The 20,137-nt window shown below is 39.2% G+C and overlaps 1 protein-coding gene across 4 annotated transcripts in view; it reads right to left on the reverse strand.

Annotated features, from left to right (window-relative positions):
• The window catches only part of LRPPRC (leucine rich pentatricopeptide repeat containing), a 114,261-nt gene extending 94,264 nt beyond the window's left edge, over positions 1-19,997 (reverse strand). For 3 of the 4 annotated variants that reach the window (XM_055089158.1, XM_055089160.1, XM_055089159.1), the window contains exons 1-3: positions 19,817-19,997; positions 4,132-4,331; positions 2,707-2,829 (exon numbers count right to left, since the gene is read on the reverse strand). In XM_055089158.1, coding sequence (XP_054945133.1) covers positions 2,707-2,829; positions 4,132-4,331; positions 19,817-19,965 — 472 coding nt within the window. In that variant the 5' untranslated portion in view covers positions 19,966-19,997. The remainder of the gene's footprint in view (positions 1-2,706; positions 2,830-4,131; positions 4,332-19,816) is intronic. The other variant, XM_007113599.3, reaches the window with a different exon arrangement.
• Positions 19,998-20,137: the final 140 nt, after the last annotated feature.

A 20,137-nucleotide genomic window follows, 5' to 3' on the forward strand; every position in this document is an offset into this window, starting at 1 on the left:
TCTAAACCAGAGTTCTAGTGATCAAGGTTTTTTGCAATTCCAAATAGATTAACAGCCTTTGTAAGAAATAGTTTTCTAAAACAATTACATCTATCTTTTTCCAAAATGTGACTATTATCTTAGAGAACTTTTTTTTAAGTTAGATTTGACTGATTGCCCCCAAGAGTGGAACTGGGTGTCTGGGGAACATAGGTCAAAGCCTTTCACTATAAACTTTATTGAACCTTTTGCATTTGAACCATGTTAATATTAATAGATTTACTATTTAATGAAGTAGAATTTAAATTTTTTGAAGTCAAGTTAAATTTGCTTGAACATTTTCTACAATTTCAACTATTACTACTTTAGTACCCAACGTGCAAAACACTGGAAGGTTCATGACAAAGATCTAAATATGAATAAGATAAGATCATCAGCCTCCAAGAGAAGAATATCTATTAAAAAGACAAATTCAGGGACTTCCCTGGTGGCTCAGTGGTTAAGAGTCCACTTGCCAGTACAGGGGACACAGGTTCAATGCCTGGTCCAGGAAGATCCCACATGCCGCGGAGCAACTAAGCCCGTGCGCCACAACTGCTGAGAGCACGTGCCACAACTACTGAAGCCCACGTGCCTAGAGCCCATGCTCCGCAACAAGAAAAGCCACCACAATGAGAAGCTCACACACCACAATGAAGAGTAGCTGCCACTCACTGCAACTAGAGAAAACCCGCGTGCAGCAACGAAGACCCAACACAGCCAAAAAAAAAAAAAAGACAAATTCACAATTCTAATGAAGGCAACTGATGAGACGCTAATTGGGACTGGAGGTAAAACTCTAGAAAGGAGGGATTTAAATTATAGCTTGAAAAATGGATTGACTTAAAGAGTAAGAAACAAAAGAACACTCCAGAAAATATAAATAACCTGAATAAAAAAACTTAAGGAGGGCTTCCCTGGTGGCGCAGTGGTTGAGAATCTGCCTGCTAATGCAGGGGACATGGGTACGAGCCCTGGTCTGGGAAGATCCCACATGCCACAGAGCAACTAGGCCCGTGAGCCACAACTACTGAGCCTGTGCGTCTGGAGCCTGTCCTCCGCAACAAGAGAGGCCGCGACAGTGAGAGTCCCGCACATCGCAATGAAGAGTGGCCCCCGCTTGCCACAACTAGAGAAAGCCCTCGCACAGAAACGAAGACCCAACACAGCAATCAATCAATCAATCAATCAATCAATAAACTTAAGGAGACATATATTATCATGATGTGGCCAAGAAGTACACCAGAAGTAATTCTATTTTTAAAAATTTAGCTGAGAGCCTATCATTTCCAGACTAAAGGGGACTAAAGAATCCCCTTTAGTCTGGAAAACTCAGTTCCAGTCTTGGATCTGTCACAGCTCATTCTGCAACTTTGGACATATTACCTAAGCTAAAAAATCTCTTACAGCTTTAAAAAAGTCTGTGAACAAGAGTCACGGTGGCAATCTACCAGGTTTCTAACAATATTAATTCAACAACTAGTTAACAAGTGTAATAAGTTCAAAGCATTATTCTACTGGCAAAGAGAAAAACAAAGATGTTATGAATTCTACTCTCACAAAGGATATACAGTAGAGAGAAAAGACATGTTTGTGAACAATTATAATAGAAAGTAATGCGTGTCTATCTTTCTATTGAGGTACTGTTATGACTACTAGGTAAGGGCTCTTTTCTATTTTAGAATATAACCATTCTCACAAATATTTCTCCCAGTTCAACATGTGTTTCTAAATTATGTGACTTACTGACATATAAATATTTCTAGTTTGCTTTGTTAAGATCTTCTTAAATCAGGAATGAACACTGAATTTTATCAAATGACCTTTTAAACTATTTTATCTTTTGAATAGGTACTATTCATAGCCCCAAAATGAAAAAGTATAAAAGAGTACAGGATAATCAACTATAATTTTTTTTAAAGTATAGAGTAAAAATTGTATCTAGTGTTTATCATCCTTCCAAAAATATTTTAATATTACATGCACATACACATATAAACATTTTTCTTCAGAATAGTATCAAACTATACACTCTGTTCTGCATCTTAATTTTTAATTATATTTTGGAGAAAACCCCACATTAGTATATGAAGAACTCCATTCTTTTAATGGTTGCACCGTATTCCATTTTACAGACACTCCACAATTTATTTAACCAAACCTCTAGTGAGGGACATTAGAGTTGGTTCCAATTTCTTACTTTTGCAAACAAGCTACAATGAAGAATATCCTTTTCACATGTGAGTATATCTATTTAAACTCTAACAAACAGACTATGTTGTACACCTCAAGTTAATATAATATTGTAAATCAACTATACTTCAAAAGGAATTTTTTTAAGTATAAACATATTAAAACACTGAAATGCTTGATATGTTAATAAATTCTAACAAACAGAAATGCTTGGTCAAATAGTATGTGCATTTATAACTTTGACAGACTAAATGTCTTTCTACTTTGTTCTTTTTAACTTACCCTAAAAGTAGTACTTGTTATGAAAAATTATTTTATTCTTAATGCCCCTAGATGTCACTATAACTCACCAAATAAGTCATATCACAAAAAAAATGACTCAAGTAAAACCCTTCCATAAAACTGAACTACAGCATTTATGAAAAGAAATTCTTTTTTACTAAAAGAAAAAGTATCTACACCCTTTATACACATCATATATTCATACAATCATACCCAATTTCTGAAGTTTGTCCCATATCCTATGAGCAAATTCTGTTCTCTCTGAGAGCTTTAGTTCAGGCAAGAGAGAACCACAGCTGCGCAGCAGAAGCAAGGCTTGATTACCACCTGGGCTACCTATGAAAACAGGTTAATGGATAATATTTAACATAGTATCAATACCATGCAGATAAATATCAAAACTTAAGTTGAAATCTGTAAATATTTTAAAATCGCCTGCCTCACCAAAGATAATATTAAAAGAGTACTCATAAATCAGAAAAATCCTATCCCAATCAACAAGTATCATTTACAATGTTACTACAAGTTTTTTAAACTGATCTGTTTTCTTAGGGAAGCTAAGGTTATAAATCTATACAATCTGCAAGACTACAAAGAACCTAGTGCTTACTGCAATAGAAAGGCTAAACGTCTCAGTATCTTATGAAAATAGTACAAAGCAGTACAATTAAAACCCAAGAATATCCAACTTAGGTTTATAATCCTCTACAAAATATTAACTTCCTTCTCCCTTTATCCACATGTCTCTGAAAGCTGACTTTAAAACAAAAACAAAAATAAACCACTTATTGCATGATTCCATTTATATAAAGTATCCAGGATAAGCAAATCTACAAGGAAGTACACTAGTGGTTGCCTAGGGCTGGAAGGGATGGGGGTTTGGGGACTGATGTTTAGGAGTATGGAGGTTTCTTCCGGGGGTGATAAAAATGTTCTAAAATTGACTGTGGTGATAGCCGTACAACTCAATAAATCAAAGAGAGAAAATGATAAAAACTGTCTTTAAATGCAAGTTATTATTGATACTTCTTTAGTATCCCTCATCATTAGATTCTACAGCTTCTTAATGTGACTGAAATCACAGATGGGCTTTGGGAAGCTGGTGAATGCTCTCAAACTATATACAAAATTATGTGGGTGGCTTGCACGTGGGCTTTTGTGTGAGCATGTGTGGTTAGGCTTTTTGCGAGGGGGGTATTGAGGGCAAGTTTCTATCAGATTATCAAAGTTGCATAAGTGACTCAAACAAATTTTAATAGCTCAGTGAAAGTGAAAGTGAAATAGTGATTATCAGTCTTTCTGGGAATTTGTCATATGTCTTAGGGAAAGCAAACACTATACAATAGAAGATAAGAAAAACTAATATCTTCCAAGAAAATGTACCACTGAAAGTGATTCCTTCATAAACTGTGGGAAAAGACAATTTTTATTTGCTGATTTTGAAATAAACATGCAAAACAAAATGTTTTACTCAAAACTTTGCTCTAATGAGTTGGAAAAACAGAAAGATCACCGTCATAACATAAAATCATGAATAGAAATAACAAAATTTAAAGTATCAAGTAATGTGCTCTATAATGAGCTTACCACCAAACCAGTACTTAAGTTCAACTTTTTGAACAGAAAATCTTGAAATACCTGAGTGGCAGGTGTTATCAAAGACTTTTTGTAGAAGAGTCTTAGGGATGCGGCCAGTTCTTCGGACAGAATTATCTAGCCTCATTAGAGCCCAATCAAACTGACTGGCATTCCTTCTTTGAGAAGAAGTGGGCTCCTCTTGAAGATAATTCTTTTTTTCAGCAGCAATGGCATATAGCCTGGCTTGGCTCAGTAGCTCTCTACAAAATGAAAGACAATTAGAAATAAACTATGTCAACTACTAACCACATAGGTCATCTTTGTGAGTAAAATTTATACAAAGCTTTCTTTTTTTTTTTTTTTTTTAACATCTTTATTGGAGTATAATTGCTTTACAATGGTGTGCTAGTTTCTGCTGTATAACAAAGTGAATCAGCTATACATATATCCCCATCCAGGCTCATTTCTTGCCCTGGGCCAGTGCGAAGGCTGGGCCCTAACCACTGAACAGCTGGCACTTCCCCGGGGACCCCAGCCCATTACTCTGTTGCTCACAGAGGTCCTTCTGCCAGGAATGTCCCCGCTGCCCATCCCTCCCCCAGCCCTTGCCTGTCCGGCCATTACCCAGTCCCCTGTGAAAGACCTCTGAGCACCATCTTCTCACAGATGCTGTTCCTGGCCTGTGGAAACAACTGGTTCTCCTTTCCCGAGTACAGCATGTTCCAAAAGTCTGAGCCCAGTTTTCTCCTTCAGGAACTTTTGAAGCATGAACAAACTTACAAAAACCGGCATTTGAAAGTTTACATTTCCTTTACATTTATTTTGCTTCCTAAGTTTGAAACAATAGACTTTAAATTTTTTATTTCAGTCCCTCTGATGGTAGATGGCCATGATGACTAAAACAACAAAATGAAAATTTAGGGAGTTCCCTGGTGGCTCAGTAGTTAGGGTTCTGGGCTCTCACTGCTGGGGCCTGGGTTCAATCCCTGTTCGGGGAACTGAGATCCCGCAAGCTGTGTGGCACGGCCAAAAGAAACAACAAAATTAAAGTTGAAAAACGTGTTGTTGTAGATTCAAATAGCTAAATTTTTAAATGATTTAAAAAATAAGTTTGTAAAACCAGAGACAGTGAAAAGATTAGTGATTGCCGGGATTTGGGGGAGGGGTTAGGAGTGGGAAGGATGAAAAGTACAGGGGACTTCAGGGCAGTAAAACTATTCTGTGGGATACCGTAATGGTGGCCACAGGGCATTACGTTATGCATTTATCAAATCTCATAGAAGGTACAACATTAAGAGTGAACCCTAACTTAAACTATGGACTTTAGTTAATAATAATGTATCAATATTGGTTCACCAATGACAACAAATATACCACACCAGTGCAAGATGTTAATAATAATGGGGGCAACGGGGTGGGGGGAATATATCAGAGCTCTGAACTTTCTGAAAGTTTTTTTTCTGTACACCTAAAACTGCTCTAGAAACAAAATTTGTTTATACTTCTGAAATTATTAGAGCTTAAATCTGCACTGAGACTGGTGGGACACTGGGTATATTCTTTCGACAGCAGGGTTTCTCAGCCTGGCTACACATTATAATCACCTGGGGTATTTTATGCGCCGGTTCTCCTCCTCCACATCAATTAAATCAGAAACTTGTGCATGGGGCCTGGGCCTATAAAAAGGTTCTGAACCCAGTTTCCAATGTGGGTGGGAGGTGTGTGTGTGGGGTTCCCCATGCCAACGAAAAATGCCCTGGACACCAGATGGGTGTCCTACAATTAAACAATTTTGACACTATCGGAGTTAGCATCAGATTCCACAGGTTAATAAGGGCTCAATCTTACAAGACTGCCCTCCTCCCCAAGATGCCAGTTGCAAGCCCAGGTTGTTACCTGTGCTTCTGACTGACTGACTATAAATCAGAGGTACCCATGACCTCCTCCCGCTTTGGATTCAATTAATTTGCTAGAGTAACTCACAGAAATCAGAACATTTTACTTACTAGATACCGGTTTATCCTAAAAGAATGTAACTCAGGAACAGCCAGATGGAAGAGATGCACAGGGTAAGGCATGAGGGAAGAGCTCAGAGAGTCCAAGCCCTCTCCAGGGGCACCTCTCTCCCCAAATCTCCAAGTTTTCACCAAAACCTGTGCTTTTAATGGAGGCTTCATTACGCCGTCACGATTGAGTAAAAAGCTTTCTTATTACTTATTAAATACCTAAATTCATAGCACAATAGCAAAAATGCACAGAGGAGTATAAATTGGTAGGGAAGAAAGTTTTGACCTTTGCTTTAAATGAAGTCACATGCACATAAATTGCATGCAAATTAACCTCTTGAATAACTGACAATGTCTCGATAACTTTTCACATGGAATCAACTCAAACTAAGACAATAACATGGTATGTTTTAAGTGTTTTTAAATCTCCCTTAACCAAAACCAAGTCAGTGAAGGAAAATGAAGATTATGCTACAAAGCTCTTCTCACCTCTACAAATGAGACAACAGATCTAAAATATATCTAAAATTCTGAAGAATTCTAAAGCATTCTTCAAATGCTTTCTAGGTGTTGCTTATTATGAATTATTAAGAAGACCAATTTCCAAGTTAAAATTATACAGTTTTTTAAAGGATCATTAACGACAAAAGAATTTCCCATCTTTCTAAATAAATCTGAAACATTTTATAGTGATGTTTCAACTCTCAATTCATATGTCAAAATGCTAACTGTATACTTTTCTAATCATTTTAACAACTGGAACCAACAAATATAAAACTAGATTTCTGTTGTTAGACATCATTAATTTAGGGAAAGTCAAAAGGAAAAAAAATGCTTATAAATTAAGGTCAGACTAGTACATGTGTGTTTACAAAAAGCAAACAACCTTTAAACCATTCAACATTTTAATAAAACAGGTCTAGCATGCAGACCAAATGCTCCAAAACGTGAAATCAGAGGTATTCTACACTGTAGAAATAGGCTCTACCTGATTTACAAACATCAAACTTAGAAATAATCCTTATGTGTGAAGGAAACCCTGTCATAAATCTCTGAATTGAATTTAAACTTTCTGTGCATTCAAATCTCACACAAAATTATCTAATTCGCAGAGATTTACATCTTTACCCCCAAATATCTTATCGACTTTTCAGAAGTAGCCAGTAAGTATAACTAAATAATACACACTAAATATATAGTAACTAGGTATAATGTAAAAACACTCTACTTACTAATTTGAGAATGCCTTTAGGATGACAATCACATTTTTCTAGCATGTGCACATTTTTTACCACAATTACCAAAATAAATATTTACATACTAGTGAGTCTAAAAATAAAATTGTTGACTTCCTATCCTATGTTATTAACCTGGAAAACCAGTGACAAAACTGAATGATTAAGTACCTGATGTTACATTAAAGAAAGCTACACCAGTAGTTTCACAACAAGGTTATGTAAAACACAGAGGCAGTTAACTGATACTCGACTAGGAATTCTACCACTGTGACCTGGGACAAATCACAACCACTCTGGCCATCAATGATTCCACCTATGTAAATCAGTAGACTGGAAAACAATGGAAAAAATCAAAATACTAACTAAACAAGACAATGTCTTATCTTGTTAAGAAGCCTAATGATCAGCACTTGTAGATGGCTAATTGATTAAAGTTAGTTAAATGAACTGAATTAATTAAATGCTAGATTTTTACCTATAAACCACAGAAAATACATGCCTACATATATTTATCCCTTATTTTCAAAAGTTTTCTCTGGCTGTTTGTCTGGCTGTTACTAACCTATGCCCTTGTTAGTCAGGCAAACACAAAATATTATTTTAAATCACCCAGAACAATATGTCAGGTTCAGGTGACTGTACAATAATATTGTTCAACAATGAAAGCTAAATAACATAAGGGATTTCAAAATTGTAGTGAAGTGTATTTGTCAATGTTTTTTACACAACCCAAATCTGATAAACTGTGAAGGGGCATAAAAATAAAACCTCTGCTTAAAATGCAGTTTTAAAATTAAGATCAGGGACTTCCCTGGTAGTCCAGTGGGTAAAACTCTGCGCTCCCAATGCAGGGGGATCGAGTTCGATCCCTGGTCAGGGAACTAGATCCCACATGCATGCAGCAACTAGGAGTCCACATGCCGCACCCAAGACCCTGTGCAGCCAAAATAAATAAATATTAAAAAAATAAAATGTAAGATCAAACAAACACAAATAAAATTCAGGCAGAAAACAGAGATGTTAATAAACCAGCACTGCATGCTGAACATTCTAAAGCTAATTTTTCTCACAAAATAAATCTTTAATGCTGCCAAGTCTCCTTCACGTGTGTTTGGCTTTAATAAGTTAAGTCAAAATATGAATCTACTATAAAATAAACTGGGGAGGGGAAGGGTTACATATTTAAACCAAAGGATTCTTCACTCTTCAAAAGGATTCTCCAGTGCTTCCTCACATGGCAGCGCTTTCTACATTTCTTATTTGACCCAGAATTTATTTTTAAATTCACTTGAACACACCCTGAAGGAAAAAGGGTGTGTTCACAGCCTAGAACGATAGGTATGTTGTGATAGAAAGGAAAGGAAAGAACAAGTGCAGGGGTTAAGGTGGGTCCATGCAAGGCAGGAACCTAACCATCAGGCCTGCACAAGCTGGAATGCACTGTCTCCAACACCTGATGACCAAGTGACGTACACACATAAGGGAAAATTATTTTATCATTTCACCCAGGTGTCATAAATGGCTCCTTTATATTTTTGAGTTAAATTTCTCAGGTTCCCTCCCGAGACTCCAGCACTCACAACCAATTTCCAGGTTACCCATGAATTTTCTCTGGCAAAATCTGGCATTTAAGAAGTTATTTTTCTCAGGTTTTGTTGTTTTTTATAATTGGTGCTAGTGTTTTTTGACTCTTTAGTGAAAAAAATAATGATTTTATAGTTGAGCGTCCATATTTCAAAAAGGTACAAGGACTAGATTATTATTAGATTATTATAAACAGGCTTCCATGGGTTCCCTAATTAATAGGCTCCCCTATTAAGCCTGTCACTTTTAAAAATCAATGCCTTACTTTTTCAATAAGTTTACAGAAAAACTGTCCAGAAAGTACGGAGTTCCCATGTATTATACCCTCTTCCCCCTCCACCTAATTTCCTCTATTAACATTCTGTATTAGTGTGGTACATTTGTTACAAATGATGACCAATATTGATATTTTTATTAGCTAAGGTCTATAGTATACAAAAAGGTTCACACTCTGTGTGTACATATCTATGGGTTTTGACAAATACATGCCGTGCATTACAGAACCACAGAATATTTCACTGCCCTCAAAATGCCCTGTGTTCCACCTACTCATCCCTTCCCCCTCCTCCTGAACCCCTAGCAACCACTTTTTACTTGTCGTTTCGCCTTTTCCAGAATGTCATATAGTTGGATCATACAGGATGTAATCTTTTTCAGATTGGCTTCTTTCACCTAGCAATACACATTTAAGGTTCCCCTGTGTCTTTTCATGGCTTGATAGTTCATTTCTTTTCAGTGCTGAATAACATTCCATTGTATGGATGTACCACAATTTGCTTATCAGTTCACCTACTGAAGGACATACTAGTTGCCTCCAATTTGGGGAAATTATGAATAAAGCTACTGTAAACATTTGTGTGCAGGTTTTTGTGTGGACAGAAATCTTCAACTCATTTGGGTAAATATCTAGGAGTGTGACTGCTGGATCATATGGTAAGCTAATGTTTATTTATCTTTGTAAGAAACTGTCAAACTACCTTCCAAAATGACTGTACCATTTTGCATTCCCACTAGCAATAAATGAGAGTTCCTACTGTTCCACATCCTCACCACAGATGCCATAGGTGTTTTAGCCATTCTAACATGTATGTAGTGGTATCTAATTGTTGTTTTAATTTGCAATTCCCTAATGACACATGATATGAGCATCTTTTCATATGCTTATTTGCCTTCAGTATTTCTTTGGTGAACTGTTCAGCTCTGCTCATTTCTCAACTAGGTCATTAAGTTTTCTCATTGTTGAGTTTTAAGAGTTCTTTGTATGTTCTGCATAGTCTCAGTGTTTATTTCTTTCAAGTAAACTTTTTATTGAACTGTTATTCATTCCTTTTAAACTTTGAATATACACCAAACTAATCACATACATTTTTAAAACTCTCCCTTCCCTATTCTCTTCTTCCTTTTTCACTGCTATTATGAGCCAATTTGGCATCACTTTAGAGCTATCAGGGTTTAAAGATACAGCGATAGAATAGGTATAGTCAGTAGCTAATGTTTATTATGCATTTAAGACATGCAAGGTAATAGAAAATTACGACTATAATCTTGACTTTACAGATAAGAAAAGTGAAGTAACTTGCCCAAAGTCACAGTAAAAGCTAGTTAAATGACAGGACCTGTACTTGTACTTGGGTAATTTCATTCTGAAATGAGCTCAACATGGCGGAAGGGCATCAAGGAAACTAATCTGGCTGCAACAGGCAGTTCACACTGGAAAGTGGTAAAAATTAAACGTAGGCAGGGAATGTGAGACGAGATAAGGGAAAGTCTACAATGGCTGATAACTACGGGATTTGGATTTTATGACATGCTTATAAAATACAAGACTGATTTTCACAATGCTGCTCTCACAGCAGCATATTTTGCTGAACTATTCTGTAGGTAATAGGTATCCAAATTTCTCTTATGTTCTCACCAATCCCTTATTTTAACTATTCTACTTGAGTTTTCTTTAGTCTGTTGATATGGTTGATTACATCAATTGACTATTCAAACGTTGAACCAGGCTTGCACACCTGGAATAAACCCAACTTGGTTGCAGTATATAATTATTTTATACATTTTATGTATATACTGATTCCAATTAAGTTTTAACATGTTAAAAATTCAAAAAACAATGACTCCTCCTAAAAGTGGTTGGTATTCCTTTCAAATTTCTTCACTGCTACTGACTACACCATCTTTACATTGTTCCCTCAAGCTCAAAATCTTAGGATAATTGCTCAATCCCTCTCATCCTTCACAGCACATCTGTTGAGCCCTCAGATACCTCTTTATTTCTGAGTCCCTTGTTCAATCCAGAACACATGGATTTTTGCAACAAAACTCACATTAGTTTCTCAGGCTTCAGCTTTTCTTCATACAACTAACTGCCAGATCAATCTCCCCCAAAACCGTTTCATGTCACTGCCTCTTTAGGATCCTACAACTGTTTTTTTAACTTTTATCACAACACCTAAATTATTTATTGATTCAAAGAAGATTTATTAAGCACCTTCTATGTATAAAGCACTGTGCTAGGATCAGCCTTTCTACTTATCTAGTAAGTAAACCTGATAACCAATTAGTTAAACTTAAAAAACAAAACAACAAAACCCACCAGTTGTGTTAAGTTCTATGACTCCAATGAAATAACAGTAGGGTTCTACTTTGGATTAAATGCACAAAGATGATGACACTCAAAATTTTTAACTAAGGATGAAAAGCAGCAGCCATACAGATATCAGAGGATGAGTATTCTAGGCCAAGTATAACAGTCAGCAGACCAAGTGCGTGAGCAACAGATAGGATGAGATTGGAGAGGAAGGCTGGGCTAGATCATGGAGGATTGTGAAGGTAAGGAGTCTGGATTTTATTCTAGATACAGATTTCATTCCAAGTACAAAACTGTATAGAACCCTACTGAAGGTTTTGTAAGCAGGGGTTGTGGTATGATCTATTTCTGTTTAGAAAAGTTCAGTCTAGCTGCAGGGTGGACCATAAATTGGACAGCAGCAAGAATTTAATAGAGATACCATTTAGGAAGCTGTTGCAGCAGTCCAAGTGAGAGACTGAAGCTTAGAGGAGGGTGGGCGTGGAGATGAGAATCACCAAGGCTCCCACCTGATTTAACTGCAAATTCCAGGCAACAAGTCTTGCCAGTACAATTTGTTAATTCTCACTTCCATGTAACAGAGAAAAATTCATGTAAAAGAGCCCTAGAGGGCTTCCCTGGTGGCACAGTGGTTGAGAGTCCGCCTGCCAATGCAGGGGACACTGGTTCGTGCCCCGGTCCAGGAAGATCCCACATGCCGCGGAGGGGCTGGGCCCGTGAGCCATGGCCGCTGAGCCTGCGCGTCTGGAGCCTGTGCTCCGCAACGGGAGAGGTCACAGCAGTGAGAGGCCCGCGTACCACAAAAAAAAAAAAAAAAAAAAAAAAAAAAAGAGCCCTAGAGAGTCTTAATTAATCCTCTGTATACATCTTAACATATTATGTATCATTTTTATAACACTTGATAAGCACAATCTTAGAGACAAAAACAGAAGGCTCCATGGCATAGTGGAAACACACCAGCTTTCAGAGTGTGGGCTTGAATGTAAAAATGTAAAATGGTTATTGGGATAAGAAGGGGAAATTTTGGCAATTACTCCTAATTTTGGTCCTTAAAATTCTTGTTTAGAGTCAAATTTAACAGGAATATTTTATGTGTTTAAAAAAATTAAGAATTTCCAACATGGTCCCTAACTGTAAAGTCTATATTAAGGAGAAAAGAAAGAAGCTTAAGAACAGAAGAGCTTGTACTGAAAAGTCTAGTATTCCAAATTTGCTAACACCAGACTCAGTAGAAACCTAGATTCCAATAAGAAATGTCTAACATATTCTTTTTATATCTGTTGTCCTGTTTCCTGGGAACTATCACTAATTATAAGCCAAAAGTCTCTAATTATATGCAAAAAAAAAAAAAAGGATAAACGGTTAGCCATCATGCAAAAGTTAGGCCATTCAAGACATTCTCATTGGAAGGAAAAAAAAGAAAAAAAAAAAACAAAACCAGACTGTCCTGATTTCAGGCTCTGCCATTTCTAAGATATGTAACTTTGGCCAAGTTACCACAACTCTCTCTAAGCCTGTAAAATCTCAGAGATAATAGTACTCACCTCACAGGAATATCACAAAGACTGAGATAATGTTGCGTTTCCCAAAATATTGCACTTCTGCCAGGAAAATGATTTTAGATAGCATGTAGACAAAGACTTTCTATTTCTGTAGTTTTATTTACTTCAATACAGTCTAAAATAACTATTGCATCTAGCTCTTTATCTTCCTAGCATTCTTGCTTAAAACAAAATTAATTTATAAAATGTCACTTTAAACCTAAACCCAATGAAAAGAAAAATGCTAAACATAAATAATAGTTTAGGTAGTACTAGATTTGGCAAAAAATGTGAAGGCAGTACATAAATGCTCAAGCTCTGGGCAACACTGAGAAAAGCATACATAAAGGACCCAGCAAAGTAAGCTTAATATTAACTACATTATTTCTTCTTTTTAAAATGTATTAGCAGAAAGTACAAGACTTATTTTAAAAGGACTACTGAAATCCAAGCTATGCTGTTTAACAGGTACATGACTCTGGGAAAGGTATTTGGTTGAAGCATTAGTTCCCTCACGTGAGAAAAAATACCTACCTTGTAAAGATCACATAAAAAATAAATATAAGATTCCTAACAAAAGAGTGCTCAATAAATAGCTCTTATTATAGAAGGTACTCAATAAATATCTGCTGTTTGATCTTTTAAAAAATCTTTTGTAAAGCTGTCACAATGAACTTTCTCCCTGAACTATTTTCTCCCTGAAAAATTCTCCCTGAATTTTGCAAGACCTCAATTCTCCGAAAACTCTTGCCCAGCTAAGCTGTCCCCCAAACACTGCCTTATGCTTTATGGTAAGTCACAGAACTTCAGAGTAAAAAAGTCACTTGCAACCCTTCTACACTTGGTAACAGTCTTCGGGCTTGAAACACCAATGCCATTCCTTTCCACCTATCCAGATGTCCCCTCCATCTCAGGCTCCTCCAGTCCAAAGGGATGTCTCCTTTGTCTCAGCTATGATAGGAAGTAATAAGAGTCAGTTAACCAGGCTGGGACCTTTGATGTAATGTGGAGCAAGATACTCTGTAGAATCTATCAATATAAAGCAAGAGTGGGATAGACTAGATTATTCTAGAGATGCCCTCCAGAGTTTACATTCTGAGATCTTATCATGTGCTTACTTACTTGTGATAGTCTCTAATTCCTCAATTTATACCGTATTATGTATTGCCTTTTTAAAAAAATGTTTTTATGTCCATAAGTAATCCCTTCAGCACCTAAAACACAACATATTCAAAGCACTTGGGAACTGAGAATCACAGCATCTGCAGTTGAATCCCAACTGGAGATCCTGGATAAATTACTTCACCCTTCTAAACCTCAGTTTCCTAATTTGTAATATCAACCCACAGAAGATGAAACGTGTGTGTGATAAATTCATACAAACACAGTTTGACAATGGTAAAGATCTACCCCTAAGGTACTACTATTTATCCTAATCTCCAAATCAATTCTTCCTAATTCTAACATTCTCGCCAAGCTCCTGTTCTCTTTCTCTCAGAAAACGAAGTACCTTTTCTTCAGTTCTGCACCACCTAGTTGTGGCCCTATTAACCCTAATCTGCAGTATGTATCAATGTTGTTCCTCACTGGTCTATCTATCCCCAGTCCCTATTTCTCCTAGGGTCTTTATAAACTTTGTCAAGACCTGTACCTCTCAAAAGCCTCCAATGGCTTCCGACCAACTTTCTAATTAACCCTGGTAGCTTTAAGAAATTGATTGGGGACTTCCCTGGTGGCGCAGCGGTTAAGAATCCGCCTACCAATGCAGGGGACAAGGGGTCGAGCCCTGGTCCGGGAAGATCCCACATGCCGCGGAGCAACTAAGCCCGTGCGCCACAACTACTGAGCCTGAGCTCTAGAGCCCAAGAGCCACAACTACTGAGCCTGTGTGCCACAGCACCTGAAGCCCGCGTGCCTAGAGCCCGTGCTCCACAACCAAGAGAAGCCACCGCAATGAGAAGCCCGCGCACCCGCAACCAAGAGCAGCCACCACTCGCTGCAACTAGAGAAAGCCCGTGCGCAGCAACGAAGACCCAACGCAGCCCAAAATAAATTATTTTTTAAAAAAAGAAGTTGATTGGCTTTTGCAGTATCAACTTCCACTACATCCCACGCCACGTAGACACACAGGATAAAAGTATGGCCTCCAAGTTTCTTCCTCTTTCTTCCCCCTGGAACATTCTGACTACTCATTACCACATGGCCTCTTAAACTTGAGCGATCCCCTACCACAAAAATGTTTCTTTCCTTCTTCTCTCTGAAATGCCACAGTATTATATTCCTCTCTATGGATAGCACATATATAATATGTTGTACACGTGCCTATCATAGTCCTCGGTAATTGATAAACTTAAACCCACAGGGAGCAGAGGCTGAATCGCAACTCCAAAGGACCCAGACAGACTTTTAAGATGTGCTGAGAAAGTTTTTTTAATGAGAGGTAAACAAGGAAAAGTTTTCTCTCCTTTCAATTTTAGAAGTCACATCTTTCTGTCATAGTGCAATATGTGCTCTTCACCTTTAAGATAATAATCAATCCAGATCTGCTTCCAAACTGATTTAGCTCAAAGCTTACCTTTCCTCTGAAGCACCTAAGGATTAATAAATTCTAATAATTTCACTCAATAATACTCATCTGTCCTTCTCAGACATTCCTGGAAATCAAGATCAGGGTGAATTTGTGGAGATCCACTGCACTACATGAATGGGTTAAGTACCCCTTCAAACTCCTTTGCATCCCACAAATATTCCTTCCTCAATGTCTAAGATTTTCACTGATTTACTCAACAAACATTTGACATCTACTATGTGCCACAAAGTCAGACACCAGGGCAGGCAAAAAGAGTAAGACAAAGTGCCTGCCTACAAGGAACCTTCAACCAGGTCTGGAGTGCTGGTGGGTACACATGCAATAGCGTTAATGGGTGCTTTAGTGATTCCGGATCTGAGACAAAGCACAAGAAGGGAGTGGTCAAAGGGAGAAGCCAGCAACAGAGATTAAACAGAGAAGAGGAGACACATCCCAACAGTGAACATCACAGTCAAAGGTAAAGAGATGTGCAACGTGGTCCATCAAAGCCTTGCTGGTTCACAGACCAGCAGCACCTTTTTCATCTGGGGGCTTGTAATCTCAGTCCCCTACCTATACCTACAAAGTCAGAATCCACATTTTCAGAGGATCCCCAGGGAATTCTTATGCTCATTACGGTTTCAGAAGCCCTGCTGTGGAGGACTTTGCAGTAGAGTTTGATATGGCTAGCATAGAGAACACCATGGGAATGAACTCACAAGAAGTGAGACTCCAGAGCCATCTCCAGATCATGAAGCACCTTATCCTGGAACAAATGGGAGCCACCACAGTGTCTAATCCTTAAGTAGGAAAATGACAAGATCAAATTACCAGGGAAACTACAGAATAAAGTGGGGGTTGGAAGAGGGAAATCATTCCAGATGAAGTAGCTCTAACAGAACTTAATCATTTGTGCAATCAATACATAGGAGGGAGGATGGGAACAGGGAAGTATCAAAGAAATATGAATGAAAAATCTCTAGAAAGCTGACAGAAATAGCAACATTCACTAAAACAGGGAACACACGAGGAACAGATTTGGGAGGAAAGATGAATCCAGTTTGATATTTTCTTTTTTAAAAAATTTTTAAAATGGAAGTATAGTTGACTTACAATGTTGTGTTAGTTTCTGGTGTACAGCAAAGTGATGAATCCAGTTTGAGATGTATGGGTTTGAAGTACCTATAGTTCAACCAGTGGAGGTGCCTAGTAGCAGGCAGGCACCTCCAGGAGGGAAAATATTGCCATCATCAGATAGGCAGGTATGGGCTGATGCCCTAAAAATGGAAGAGGTCGCCCAAAGGGAATGAAAAAAAATGAGAAAACAAAAGGACTAAGGACAACCACCGCCACCCCCCAAAGATATCAGCATTTAAGAGGTGAACACAGGAAAAAGGATGCAACAAAGTGAGAAAAATTCTAAAGAGAATAAAATCAAGAAAGAGTGGTGTCATCATCGATGCCAATAAAAGGGTTTCATTAAGGGGGAAATGGGAGACAGTAATGACAGAGGTCAAGGTCTTAAGAGTGGATCTGGGGGCTTCCTTGGTGGCGCAGTGGTTAAGAATCTGCCTGCCAATGCAGGGGACATGGGTTGGAGCCCTGGTCCGGGAAGATCTCACATGCCGTGGAGCAACTAAGCCCATGCGCCACAACTATTGAGCCTGCCCTCTAGAGCTCGCGAGCCGCAACTACTGAAGCCCGCAGGCCTAGAGCCTGTGCTCCACAACAAGAGAAGCCACTGCAATGAGAAGCCCGCACACTGTGACGAGGAGTAGCCCCCACTCGCCACAACCAGAGAAAGCCCGCGCACAGCAACAAAGACCCAACGCAGCCAAAAATAAAAATAAATAAATTTATATTTTAAAAAAAGTGGATCCGGTTATTAAGAAGTCCCTTAAAAAAATTAAATGAAATAAACTTACATCTCACACATACCTAATTTTAAAAGCACCCTCTCTCTCTCTCTCTCCCTCTCTCTCTCTATATATATACACACACACACACATATCTCAATAGCTCTCTGTGGGTGATACAATTAAGAGTAATTTTTAGTTTATTGCTTTCCCCCCCAATATTTTGCAATTGTTCCTGAAGGCACATAAATTCTAAAATTTAAAAATACATAATAAAAAGTTAATAAATAAAACAATGATGGCTATTCCCAGTGGTGTGACTGCAGTGGGTCAAAGAGCGAATTCGAAGTGAAGAAATGAAGGAGACAGGAGTACAGACAAGAAGAAGAGACTGGGGAGCATGTGGAGTTAAACCCAGTTTTAGGAAAGGTTTTGTTTTTCAGGTGGGAAAGATGTGAGCATGCTTACAGGCTGTGGGTAGGAAACTGTATACAAAATGTTCAGAGTCCACGAGAACAAGAAAACAAATACTTGTATACTGCCTGCTATGAGCTGATCACACAGTGGTGAACAAGACTAAGTTCTAAGGAAACAAGCAGCGAGCAGATAAATAATATCAGACAAGTGAAACATGCCGTGATACAACTAAAATAGGGTTTGCACTGAGTGTTGAGGTAAGGCCTCTCTGAAGAGATAGCATTTAAGTTGAGTCCTGAATGACAAGAAATGCGCTTTAAAAGAAGGGGGAAAGGCCTTGTTACCTCTACTTCACAGACAACGAACTGAGGATCAAAAAGGTTAGGTAAGGTTACGCAGCAAGTAAATGGAACCCAGGTCTGATGAGCAGACCAACACCCTTTCTACTAGATTGTGTTCCCCCTACTGTTTTCCTCAAATGCAACAGAGAAGATGAACTGTAACATCGACCCTCCCCTGGCCTCACAGGGATGTTAAGGACTAGAAAAATATAAATAATTGGCACAACTTTCTCAAAAGAACCTCTCTGAAAGCCAAGAAGTGTAGATCTGTGAAAGCAGAGGCACAACTTCTAAAGGTTAACTGTTCAGGCTTAATGAGAAAATTCAGGGAGGCTCCAAGTCATAAGCAGACTACATTCCAAAGATGTGTAACTAAGTTAAGAAGTCATTAAAACATTTCCTCCACGTAATTCTACACATAAAGTAGGTTTCCAAGCAGGACCACAAAAAATCCATGCAATCAAAGCTATTACTGTTACTATTATAGTAACTAATACAGCATTTACTAGGAACCAGGCCCTGTTAAGAGCTTTATATAGATAACCTCATGCAATGTAACCAACACCATTACTACTCCCATCTTATAACTAAAGAAACTGAGGCCTGTCAACGTTACATAACTTGTCCAGTGGCATAATACAAATAGAGAAGCCTGCAGTCCAGCCCTGGCCTACTCCAGATCCTCAGCTCTTAGTCCTTGTGCTGTCTCCCAAAGTACCTCTATTTATAAACACTAGTCTTTCAAAATCAATTTTTCTTCAATTCTAAAACCTCAGTGCCCATCTACCCTTCTCAGGCGATCAGAATACTACTCAAATTAACACCTTCATCAAGCTTCCTTATCCTCTCCTTGGCAAAGTCAAAACCAAACTTACCTCCTGATAAACCTCAATCCATGAGAGCATTTATTCACACATTTGACACCCACTGAGAACTTAATTTGCCTTGGCACCCCCAGTTCCCAGAGTGCCTAGAATGTGTCCACTTATCCATTCACTGACACTTGCAGAGCCTACTGTCCCAACTCCCAACCCGCTGCACATCTTCTTAAATACTGAGAGGTAAACTCCACTAAAAAAAACGGAGGCAAAAACCCAAACCGATGATAACTAAACTTCCACCTCTAAGCTACCCCTAGCTTACCCAAAATTCCCAACCTATCCTCCCTCCAAAACAAAACCTCTCGAAACTTAAGTCCTAGATTGTTAGTAAGCACCAATGACGCTTGCACGTTGAGACAACACCCGAGCCGGTCAATCATAGAAGAGTACCACCTGACCCCCGGCAGCAGCCTTCAAAGCCCCTCTCAGCTTCTTAGGACGTCGATAACCCGTGGGCAGGAAGACCGAGTCCGAGGCGGCGATAGCAAGATCCATGAAGGAAGCAAGCCACGACCGTGGCCGTAACCTTCTGAAACCGACCAACCCTGTCACCCTAAACCCCCCGGTGAGGAGCGTGATACGAGGCCCGCGGACGCCTGGCCCTGGAGCAACGAGGAGAGTGTGGAAAGGGCACAGGTGGGACCCAGCCCTCGCCCACGTCCACGACCCCGAGGAACTGCCGCGCTGCAGGCGGGCTGAGAAAGCGGCCGGGCACTCACCCGGCGACGGGCCCGGCGCGAGCGGCGCGCGGACAGAAGGCGGCGTGCGGCCGGCTCGGGCCGCCCGCTAGAAGGCGCAGGGAGAGCGGGAGGTGCGGGGTCGCCCCAGCGCGGAGGAGCCAGCGGGCCGGTCTCAGCAGGGCCGCCATGCCTCGGCCGTCCCCACCTTAAGCTGCACGCTGGGCAAGAAGGACAGGGGGAGCACGTGACCGCGGGGTCGGCCGGCGCGGGAGAGACCAAAGGCCGGGAGCGCCAGACGTAGGGGGAGGCACGAGTTGTTATAACTTGGAAGATGGAAAAACCTGTTTCTCCCAGGATATA

The sequence above is a fragment of the Physeter macrocephalus genome, chromosome 12, assembly GCF_002837175.3.
Source record: "Physeter macrocephalus isolate SW-GA chromosome 12, ASM283717v5, whole genome shotgun sequence".
In the NCBI taxonomy this organism is placed as follows: Eukaryota; Metazoa; Chordata; class Mammalia; order Artiodactyla; family Physeteridae; genus Physeter; species Physeter macrocephalus.